General features: G+C 42.0%; 1 protein-coding gene across 1 annotated transcript in view; it reads left to right on the top strand.

The window, feature by feature from the left end:
• Positions 1-12,302, top strand: part of LOC120563886 (cat eye syndrome critical region protein 2) — a 48,691-nt gene that overhangs the window by 21,059 nt on the left and 15,330 nt on the right. The window contains exons 2-7 of the mRNA XM_039808364.1: positions 2,667-2,761; positions 5,463-5,646; positions 6,735-6,862; positions 7,097-7,180; positions 11,810-11,877; positions 12,053-12,213. Of these exons, the coding sequence (XP_039664298.1) occupies positions 2,667-2,761; positions 5,463-5,646; positions 6,735-6,862; positions 7,097-7,180; positions 11,810-11,877; positions 12,053-12,213 (720 nt within the window). The remainder of the gene's footprint in view (positions 1-2,666; positions 2,762-5,462; positions 5,647-6,734; positions 6,863-7,096; positions 7,181-11,809; positions 11,878-12,052; positions 12,214-12,302) is intronic.

Raw genomic sequence — 12,302 nt, 5'->3', positions numbered from 1 at the left:
TGACAGACTCTCGTTCCAACGTTGGCACAAAGCACACCACACCAGTGACCAGTAACTGTCTAAAAGACTCAACGATACATTGGTGATGGCTGTTTTGCTTTATTATTTTTTTAATGATTTTAGCATTTAACAGAGTTGTTTATCAATGCATTTATTAAGACTGAAAACGCTAAGAGAGCTTGTAGAAAGTAGCTAACTCACCTCTTACACAAGGGAGTGAACAAAACAACACTAATGCTATGGGCTTTAACCTTAGTAGTAACATAGTATTTTGCAGGGGAGGTGTTATGTTAAGGATGGCTCCATTGCATCATCGAGCCATGACTTACTGCCCGCCCAAAAAATCCTGGACACAGAAATGTTGAAAAACTGTTTACGGTCAACTCTTTTCTGAAGTATTTTCTAACATGTATAATGTGTTTAGAAGGAAATCACTGGTTATAAATCCATTAAAATCTGTGTAATTTGCCACTGTGAGCGCATTGATCTACTTTTAAATCGGTCATATAGATTGTGCTCATAAAACCTGTACGGTTCTTGTCATGAGACGTAGCTGATTTGTATGTCCTGTCATCAAACTCACTCTCGTGGTATGTTTCTATGGAAGCTTCAGTCACAAGCAGGAGCAGGCTGTTGAGTTTTCCCTCCCACCCTTTTCTTGTCTTACCTCAAGCAGAAACATTTATCTTGTCCTGTTTTTCCAACTTCTTTCTCAACCTCTTTTCTTTCTTTCTCTCCCCTCCTCCTCTGTTTTTCCTCGTGCTGGCTTGTTGGCTCCTGGCTTCCGTCATTCTCCATGGCCCGGAGGTGTGTAAGCTGGCCTTTGATGACCCCTGAACTCAACCAAGTGTCCTCTTGAGAGAGGCAGACTGAAAAGAGACGAGTGAGTGCACAATAATTAAACGTGCCTCCTTGTCCTTGAGATCATTTTGGGCCATTTTCTAACCTTTTTAAACCTGCAGTAGTACTTCTGTGAAAGTTTATGAGTGAGAGGAATAGTGACACAGAGGAAGAGTTTGGATCTGTTGCTAGAAGACTAGGAGGGGTAAGGTGTGGTCAGCTGCAGGCAGTCATGTTCTTTTTCTGAAGAGTGATTGTTGGACTTCAGCCTGTAGGGGCTTGTTTGCATCCTGCAAAAGGGGGCTGCTTTAAGTGAAATGGACACTTGGTTGACGGAGCACTTGGCATTTGCATTTCTGCCCTCTCAGCCTCCTGTTCCGTCTCTCTCTCCCCTTCTGTTCTACTCCAGATCTTTTGGGTATCATCGGTGAAGAGCAGTGCATGCTGGGAAGCCGTCTGGGGTGCTGTGTCTTGGTTGGTCAGCAAAGGAGAGGAGGGGGCACGGCTGTGTTGTAGCTCCAGGCCCCTGCTGCCTCCCGTCTCTCCTTGGTGCTTTCAGGTCTTTTTAGAGTTTGCTCTGCCAGTTACTGCCGCATCATTAAACCTCAATGGCTGAAACACAATGCCAGGCAGGAGCGGGGTCATGGCTGAACTTGAACCTCGGCTCCAGCCAAACAACCACTGGCAAACCAAGAAGCCCCAATAAGGCAACTTGCAAATTCCAACCACCCCATCTGCTGTCTGCCTCTGCCAGCGTACCTTACACTGATACCAACTCTGTCAAACATGTATGCTGAGAAGAACTCCCTAGTATATCTTATTCTTTTGATGCATCATCTGACAGCTGAGATATTGTCTTTTCTTTTTTTCATATAATGACTAACAATTGTTTATACATACTGTACATCCATCCATCCCTCAAAAATCACCTGTGTTTTGCTCATAATGCTTTTGCATTATTGAAAGAGTTCACTATGTTCAGCTAAAGCATAGCTGGCAACATTGGGCTGTAAAAAAGAGATTTTCTGGGGTATCGGATGGGATGGCCTACTCGCAACATCTCCGCCCCCATACAACCCTACACCACAAATTAATACAATAAATACAACAATGTAAACTAAATGACTTTTGCAGAGTCAGAAAACAAGTCTGAAACACTTTTTCTGAACTCACAATCACACAATATGAAAAATGTTTTTTTCGCGTCTAGCATGGACATTTCTGCCTTTGCCACACTGTGTCAACCGAACGAGCTGATGTTAGCAGTTCCTCTCTGTGACTCCGCAGACGGTTTTATGTTATGCTATTATGCTATAATTAGTAAAATAACATTTTCCCCACCGTTTTCTACACTATAGTCTGCCCTGCATACTTTGCAAAACGCATGGTGTTTGCGGACATGACTAGCGGCTAGAAACGTTTCGCACCAAGAGGGCAGACATTTTGATTCATAACGTAACGTTTTCTCTTTAGGAGCTAATTGGGGTCAGGGTATTCGGTGTTCAGTTGATTCTGACTCGAACGGGAGCTTGATCGCACGTCATTCGGGGTTGGGTTGGGTTGCCAGGTAGTACCACAACATATCGTACAGTCTGGACATATCACAGAAACTGTGAAGCCCTCGTTTGAGTCATATTACTATGAAATCGGGAGATTGGCGGGACACATTACCAATCGGGAGCAGGGCAGGAGAAAGGGTTAAAAGTAGGGAGACTCCAGCGTAAATCGGGACTGTTGGCAGGTATGTTTTTTTAAAAGTTCTTGCAGAGTTCGTCACGTGTGCATTGACCCTACTGTCTCCTTGTTTTGTTTTTGTTTTTATCCAGGAGCTGGAGAAAGCCCTGTCAGAGCAGGACTTGGACTTCCTTGGTGACCTTATTGCTTGTCTGTTGCAGGGATGCTACCAGCGCAATGACATCACGTGAGTATAGGATTTGTTCCCTATGTTTGTGCAAGACTTAAACCTACTACACGCCGAGCCGATAATCTGCGGTCGGACAGTCTGGCGAGGTCAGTGACTCGAGTCTGTTCGGTGTGTTCCGTTTAGGTGCATGTATTTGGCGGGGGGTTTAGGGGTCCTTTTTTAGGGGTTGTTTTTCAGTAAAAATTCTTTAATTTCACATCATTTTGGAGCATTATTATTACCATATCTGTGTCTAAAACGTTGGAAATGCTAGAGTAGATAATAAAAGAATAACACTCAAAAAAGCTTAAAGACAAAACTTGACAAAGAAGCCCACTGTGGACCAACTACAATCATTAGATCTGAGAAAAGTAGTTAGTTTTGATGCTCACATTGATTTTACATTCATACGGCATAGGTGGTGCCCAAAATGGCGTGGGTGCTGTGCCTAAGCCTTATAATGGTAGGGAAAACCCCGACTTGTGCTTAAACAACATTTAGAACTTTAGGCTTCATTTGTTAACTAAAAGGATTTTGATGAGGTGGCAACCAAAAAGAAGGTGTCATATCAATATCATATTGGTATCTTTTCACAAAATTTAGAATGATGAATCCTGCTTTGTTTAGCTCACTTACGGGCAATGGGCACTGCCTTTCCTTAATGTACTGAAACCAGCCGGTGACCCAGAACTCAGACAATGACACTGAAGACAACTTCAATGTCATTTGTTTTGATTGATTGATTGATTGATTGATTGATTGATTGATTTTATCATCTGGCCTATTATCTGCACCCGTTTACTACTTTTCCTTCGGCCCTGACCCCAGAACCACAGTGGAAAAGAATCAATGCACATTTATTTTCAGTTTGATATGCAGACGCCAAGATAAAATCACTATTTCCATCTACTTCAAATTAGTCATAGCACCCAAGATCCTTTTTATAGAAAGCGTGAGTCACCGGAACAATGACTGAGGAGTCAGAATTTACTCACAATATGGTGACTCCAGGTCTGTGGTGAAATCATGCTCTACTACTACAGCAATATTGAAAAACTGCACAGCCACTGAAACTTTTCTCTCCTCTGTAATCAAATGATGGGAGAAAGTGAGTATCTTAGCAGTGTTTTTTATCCAAAGCCACAAATATGTTAAATCTCTAATGGGGCTTCCCCCTTCATACACCTCCTACTCTGTCCAATCATTAGAAGGTAGCATAGTGGTACCAGTGAACCAATAAGCAGAGAGGCAGGAATCATCCTGTTTTTTCCACCCAGGCAACCGGTAACAGGAGGACAACCTGCTTTATTGGACTGGACAGGCGCTGGCTTCCTGGGGGTGGCTGCTCAGCACTGGCCTTTCACAGCGCTGCCCTTTTCATCCGCACGTGTTAAACGCTCTGCCGGAGCGGGGGACAGGAGGGAGGGAGGATGTTGAGGAGATCGAGGGACAGAAAGTAGGAGAGAGATTGGGTAGTGAGAGGGGGGGAGAGGAGGAGGAGGATCATCAGCAGCTGTGTGAAAAGTGCACTGCTCTTTCAAGATAAGCCATTTTTTTCTGTCCCTCTTTCTCTGTGCCGTTGCATAGATGCTCACCCCTGCCCCAAGCCCTTGTTCTGTTCATCTGACTTGGAACTGAAAGGTACAGATTAATCGGCAAGACCTCAACCGGAACCAACATTTATTCACCAGCTCCCACTCGTAGCAGAGATACAACCCCACTCTCATTCAAAGAAACTAGTCGTTTTTTTCAGTCCCACTTCCCCAGTCCCCCCCCAGCCACCAGGGTAGTTTGAACTTTGTTTGTTTCCTAAGCTTTGCATTACAAAAGGTTGCTAGTTGATATTAAGACATGATGTGTTGGCTTAACAATGTGCATACAATATTTGCAATTGAATTGGTTGCATTTATCTACACTGACAGATCTCAATGGGCCATCTGGCTTCTTTTTTATTATTTGTTATAATAAGGGACATATACATCTTAATTTGGAGTTAATACATAATTAGGTTCCTTATAACTTCATGATCCATAAAAAATGTGTAATAAGTCAGATTATGAATCTAACATAAATTAATCAAATTTTTCAGGGGCAATAAGAAACTAAAGTACTATTGTAATCAAATTTGATTTGACGTGTTTCAAATGGCTTTACAGTGAATGAGCCTACCCTAAATAGAACTAATCAGTTACAAAACAAACCAAGGAAATAACAACAATTGCTTTAAAACAAAGCGCACAATAAACCACAAGACACAAGTCACACATAGGAAATGCGTAAGAGATGTACGTAACCCACACTATCAGCTTTACCTGCTCAACACCACCAACCTGAGATCCTCACAGAAAGTAGGCACCACTCCATCACAACTCTCCATACTAGCATTAAAATGGAAGATCTGAGGTTGAAAATGTTGCAGATTATGCAAGGACAAAACCGTAGAATTGATACTGACACACAGTGAGATGACGACAACAAAAGATTATAGTGATAATATAATGGTACAGAGTGTGCCGAATTTAAAAAGAATTCTAATGAATTTGCTCTGCTGCCATGTATACTCAAATAACCAAATGTCAACATTTGTATTTCAAGGGATTTTATCTGGTGTTGTTTTCATACTGGTGCAAGTTATGCTTTGATGGTGGTCTTGAGAAACATATAGCACCTGCCTCTCTCACTCTCGGTCTCTCTTCTGTTCTTTTGCTCTGCCCTTTAGGCCCCAGGCATTTAGCAGTTACCTGGATGACATCATCAGCTACCGGTGGGAGCTGGAGGAAGGGAAGCCCAACCCACTTCGAGGGGGCCCCTTCGAGAATCTCCCTCCTCGTACGCAGGTGCAACTGCTTCACCGGCTGTGCGACTACCGTCTGGATGCTGCTGATGTCTTTGACCTGCTTAAGGTACACGTCCACGAGGATCAGCTCAAACAATCTCGACAGATTTGTTTTCATGCATGCAATTTGCTCAAAAATGGGTTTTTATGCATTATACTCAGTTTTGTGGGTTTTTTGTTGTCACAACTGAATTGAAATCAAAGCCAACGCGGTTAAGAGTAATGATACTGGGGTTCAAGGATTTGCAAAAACACATATAATGGTACATGTAAACATGTTCTAATAGAAACCCAAAATACGGAGCGGCCTCTAGCTCACCCAGTAAGAGCGTGCGCCCCATGTAGGCTGAGGCCTTGGCAGCGGCGTGGGTTCAAATCTGACCTGCTGCCCTTTGCTGCATGTCATCCCCCATCTCTCTCCCCCTTGCTGTCTATCCACTGTTACTAATAAAGGAAAAAGCCCAAAAAAGATTCTAAAAAAAAAAAAAAAAACTACAAAATACACAACCTGAACCTGAAAATGCATATAATATGAGATTTTTGAAGCATTGTATCCCATTAAGACTTTATGGTCAGTACATGCAAAAAACCTGCTCCTACTTTAATTACAGTAGACGTAGTGTAAATGGATACTCTGTGTGTGTTTAAAACGTGATGGTTTTTGTCCACGAAGAACACACTCACGGGTTGGTGAATTTTTAAGCATCATACATTTTTATAGTGTTTTACTGTGGCCAAAGAGGACCTGTTAGATTTTCATTGACATTTACACCTTCATTTATAACGAAAATGCTTGCAGTCTAACTGAATTTACAAGTAATGTAGCTTTTCATTACATCTGCCAAAGATTACAGCAGCAATGTATACCCTGGAATAACTAACAACCTGACAGTTTTACTTCCATCCTGTCTGTCAGTTATCATTGTCCTTTAATATATTTTACAGTTTTCTCATCTCAAAGATTTTTTTTAAATAATTGATCGGACTCAATTTATGAAAGCACTCAGAAAGATACTGAAAGTGCTTCATGTCTGTGTATGATTCACAGCCGTGTAGGCTCAAAGGACTGCATGACATCACCCACTTATGACTGATTTAAAAACACAGTCCTACACATGATTTAAGAAAGCTAATGTGTGTCCCCCCACCCCACAGGGACTGGAGGCTGACAGCCTGAGAGTGGAACCGCTGGGGCAGGATGGGAAGGGAGCCCTCTACTGGTACTTTTATGGCACTCGCATGTACAAAGAAGAGCCCGTCAAGAGGAAAGCAGACAAGATCAGGTAAATATCACTGGGCATCGTATATCTCACATAGCACCATGAATGTGCTATATGTTTGTTATGTGTTATGTGACTGGTGTGGTTAACTTGTGCATGTAGTAGGTGTATAATTGTAGTAGTTTGACCCTTGTTTACAGGCCTGTTAATTATAGAGTCTGCCATTGCTAATTACCCTGGTTAAAAATGTTATCATTGTAAAGACTTCTTTTCTACTTCATGTTCTTTTTCCAACAGTGAAACAACAGAACTGACATTACCAGAGAAGAAGAAAAGGGGAAGACCACCAAAGAAGAAAAAACTGGAAGAGCCTCAGCTAAGGTGAGAAAAACATTTTTGTCTTCAGTTTGTTGTCAGGGTCGACAGCGTACGAGAAATGCTCATATTGGGCATGTGTTGGACAGATGAACTGGTTATGTCAAAAGGAAACCTGCATTTAATTGTCAGCAGAAGCTGTAGCTGTTTGCCATGTGGTCTTTGTGTGCATAAACAATAGTGAGGGTTTGAGCAATCATGGCCCTAGAAACCTGATCAGGTTTTTGAAGATTTGTGTTATCATTTCCTTTGCTCTCAGTCAGTCGTTGACTGACCCATAGCCCGCTGCTGTATCTGAAATGTAATATGGTTAATAAAGTATTTGTTGGCCACATACTCTCCAAGCATATTTTGACCGCAAGTGTAGACCCCTTGTATTTTAAATTGTCTCTTGGGTCAAAAAACATGTTTATTATGGAAAATATCATGGATATACACTACTGGTCCAAAGTTTTTAGAACACCCCAATTTTTCTAGTTTTTTTTTTTTTTTTTTTTTATTGAAATTTTAGCAGTTCAAGTCCAATGAATAGCTTGAAATGGTATAAAGGTTAAGTGGTGAACTGCCTGAGGTTAAAAAAAAAAAGTCAGGTTACCCAAAAATAATGTACATTTCAGAATTTTACAGAAAGGCCCTTTTCAGGGAACAAGAAATGGGTAAACAATGTAAAGCTGTTCTGCAGCAATGGAGGTTGATCAAGCTTTGAAAGTTGGTGCTACCAATTCCCACAGGTGTTCCAACTTGTGTGGATTACTTACAACCCCCTCTGTTTGTATAAAAGTATTGTTGGTGTACACTGTGGTACCGTACCCTCGTGAGCATTATATGATCAGTATTGTACTGCAGAAAGTAGTGTGTTGCCATAAAAATTGCGGGAAAAAGGCAATTAACAATGGAAGAGAGACAGACCATCATAACACTTAAGAATGTTGGTCTTTCCTACAGAGAAATTGCAAAGAAAGTCAAGGTTTCAGTGAGTACAGTATTCTTCACCATCAAAAGGCACTTAGAAACTGGGGGAAACTCTGACAGGAAGAGGTCTGGCAGACCCAAAGCCACAACCGAATCATTAGACAAGTTTCTGAGAGTCACAGGACAACAGCTTCAAGCACAGCTTAATAGTGGTCGTAATAAGCAAGACTCAGTTTCAACTGTAAAGAGAAGACTTGGAGCTGCAGGTTTGATAGGTCGACTTGCAGCAAGAAAGCCATTGCTAAGACGTCAGAATAAGAAAAAGAGGCTTGCCTGGGCCTAGAAACATCGTCAATGGACTACTGAAGACTGGAAGAAGGTGTTATTGAAATCTTCGGTTCATCACGCAGGATTTTTGTACACCGTAGAGTAGGCGAAAGGATGGTTCCTCAGTGTGTGACATCAACTGTCAAACATGGAGGAGGAAGCGTGATGGTCTGGGGCTGTTTTGCTGGATCCAGGGTCAGGGATTTGTACAGAGTGAAAGGCACCCTGAACCAAAACGGCTACCACAGCATTTTTCAGCGCCATGCAGTACCCTCTGGTATGCGCCTAGTTGGTCAGGGGTTCATCCTACAGCAAGATAATGACCCAAAACATAAGTCCAAGCTATGCTAGAATTACCTTGGGGAAAAAAGAACAAGATGGTATGCTTAAAGTCATGGAGTGGCCAGCACAGTCCCTAGACTTAAACCCCATTGAGCTGGTTTGGGATGAACTGGACAGAAAAGTGAAAGCAAAGCAACCTACAAGTGCCACACATTTATGGGAACTTCTGCAACCGAGTTGGGAAGAACTTTCTGAAGAATATTTGATTTCCATTGTAGAAAGAATGCCACGAGTGTGTTCAGCTGTTATATCTGCCAAAGGGGGCTACTTTGATGAGTCAAAAATTTAGAATACATTTTGGTTTATAAATTGATCCCATGATTTCTTTTTTAACTTAAATTGTTCATTTGTTCTATTCTTTCATTTCACAGTACAATGAGACATTGAACTGCATGAATTTCAATAAAAACCTGGAAAAATTGGGGTGTTCTAAAACTTTTGACCAGTAGTGTATATAAATTGCATTATGTGTTTTTTGTATTCCCTAAATGTACCCTGTCTTCGCTACTGTACACAGCACAGTTGAAAAGTTAGCACAAGGCTAGTCTCACATTGCCAGACTTTCCTCCACAGCGCTGCGGAGGAGGGTCTGGCTAGTCCACACAACATTCCGGGATGGGAGAAAAACATGCTCTGGTTTATTGGCATTTCTTTAAACCAATTACAATCGTCTTGGGCGGCACTAATCGCCGCACGGAGCCCCGGTGCCGCTGCAAAATAGCCTCAGGAAGGAACTTGTTTTGGTGGAATGTGTACGTTCAAAAGTTGTTTTAGTCATGCAACAGAGAAAACTCAGATTGGACGAATAGTCTAGCTAGCTGTATTTACCCTGCAGAGATCTGAGGAGCAGTTAACCATAGTCCTCAGAAATCCACCGGAGTTTAAAATTCCAACAAAAAGAAACCTGAAGGTAACAGACATCTGGCCGAAAAGAAGGACATACGGCGGAATTTCCGACGGCAACGGAGTGATCCCGGAAGTGGAAGGTCGTGGATATAGACTAGCACAGTGGTTCTCAAACTTTTTCGGTCATTCCCCACTTGACAAGGGGGAATTTTCAAGCCCCACCTGCCCCTATCGCCCCAACACAATGCTAATGAAATACGCAACAAGCTTAAAATGTTCCAATTTATTGAAGTAACAACTATCTACATCAAATAACAGCAAGTTCAAAAATAAAGAAAATAAAAGTGCAGGTGTGTCAAAATTTGTATCAAGTTCAAAAATACAAAATAAATAAAAGTGCCACTTTGCAATCTGTTAAAAAAAGAAAAGAAGAGAAATCTATTTGGCAAGACAGGTCTATTCTCCCTGCATTAGTGGCTGCAATGAGCCTGTTTTGCATTGCACAATTTCGGGGGTGATCGGTCTAATAAGCGGCAAAACACTGCTATAAGGATGGTTTGCTCTCACACGCGCTGCATTTATAAAAACCCCCACACACACACCCACACACACACCCACACACACACACACACACACACACACACACACACACACACACACACACACACACGGTCACTCTCTAGTCTAGTGGAGGCGGGTATGGCTGCAGCCTGGAGCGTCCTAAGCCGTCCCGTCTCAAGTCGAGGCGTATCCAACGGTAAATTCAGAGGGTCAAAAATACGAAATCAAATTATTTTCCAGATTGATTCACGGGTAAATCCATGGGCGTCAGTTTGGTTTGAAATGTGCTGGGGACAGAGACTCATTTGGAAGTACATTTCCAGAAGTGCTGGGTACAATGACGAATACTTTATTTTTTTTATTTATTTTTTTTTTTCTCTTTCACGCAGGTCATGTTTGAAAGACGCTATCCTGTAGCTTAGTGATGAATAAAAACGTGGTTTAATGTACGTAAACAATGATAAATGACATTTCCCTCTCACATTGCTCCTCATAACCACTGAAAACTGTCAAAAAATCAAACCCAAAGTCCTATTATTATGGACGTTATCTGACATCTGACTCGTTTCTGCTTTACATTTTTAGCAGGGGAGCGGCTGTGGGTTGACTCCCAACGGTTCTCATGGGCTTTATAAGTCCTAACGTGAAAAAGCTTAACATGGTTTAATGTACCTAAACAACGATCAATCATCAGCACATTTCTGGTTATATTTTTTGACAGTTTTCAGTGGTTATGAGGAGCAATATGAGAAAGCTTGTGTGGTAATCATTGATCAGTGATGAATGATTACCACACAAGCTCAAGCTTTTTCCTCGTCATAGGCACCAATGAAGAAGAAAATGTTAATGTAAGATAACTTATAATCGTTGGATGTCGGTTTAGTTCTTTTGACAGGCTTAAGTGTTCATTACAAGATATGGCCATGATAAATTTGGTGATCGTTGTTGAGGTACATTAAACCACGTTAAGCTTTTTCACGTTAAGCAGAATATTCCGACAGGCAGCGCTGTGAACGGATGCGTTCAGCCAGCGCAGCAGCAGAGCGGCTGTGGGGATAGAGATTGCTGTGGATTTTTTGGCATCTTTTTTTCGGCAGAATTATATGTATTAGTAATAAAGTATTAAAGTAGTAAAGTATTCCAGACGCCAGCTTTTATTTTGAAAAGTAGAAGCTCGGGGACGGCACCAGGCGGGATGGTATGAGAGGGGTCGGCATGACATGGGACGCTCCAGGCTGCAGCCATACAGTCTTGGTCTAGTGCGCGGTCTTGCTCCAGATTCCGGGAGATTGGATGTCATTTGCGGGTGTCAAGGAGCTGCTATCAATATGCGGGAGACTCCCGTAGATATAAAGGCATAAAAACGAAAATTTCCTCCCGTTTGGCGCGCCCCACCTGTCAGGTCAGAATATAACTCCCGGTCTCACTATGATATACTCTATGTCCCAAATTGTACATACAGAAGTGTAATCTAATCTAATGTCCAAAAAGCCTAATAGTCAAACATAAATTCCTTTAGTGTGAGACGTTTGCTCTTAGATTAAAACTAGCTGAAGCTGCAATAGTTCTAATCACTCTCTTCTTTGTAGGAATGTTTTGTATCTATTATTCTCAAATGTTTCTTTTTTTTTTTTTTTTACCTTCCAGTGAGGTGGAAAGTGAAGTGACAGAAGTGAAGACAGAAAATGGGCTGGAAGATCTCCCCCCTAGCACAGGTGAAAGGATCTCATGAATACAAGCGATTTCATTTTCATGTTTACTACATTGGGGAACCCGGCGTATATTGGTGCTTTATTTGAGTTTTGACTACCAGCTTCACTGATTTAATTGCCTCTATACCTTTTCGCTAGAGTCAATAAGCCATAAGTCTCTCCTCTTTGCTTCTACCAGGCCGTGAGCGTGGCACTTGGTCCCTCGTGTGTGATACAGAGGAACAATGGCTCAATCTGGCAGAAAGCATCAAGGACAAGATCTCCCCACAGGACCGCCACCTCTACCGTGTCATCAGCCAGAACTTCCTGCCTGAGATCAGCAGCATGATTGAGCACAAGGTCAGACACCAAAGAGACACTGCTACCATTAGTCCTCATTACAGCAGTACATAATGTCTTCTTTCAGATAGAGTCTGGGTAGAGTTTGT

This window comes from Perca fluviatilis, chromosome 8 (assembly GCF_010015445.1).
Source record: "Perca fluviatilis chromosome 8, GENO_Pfluv_1.0, whole genome shotgun sequence".
NCBI lineage: Eukaryota > Metazoa > Chordata > Actinopteri > Perciformes > Percidae > Perca > Perca fluviatilis.
Note: the sequence above shows the minus strand (reverse complement) of the source record. Positions and strands in the feature narration are given on the sequence as shown.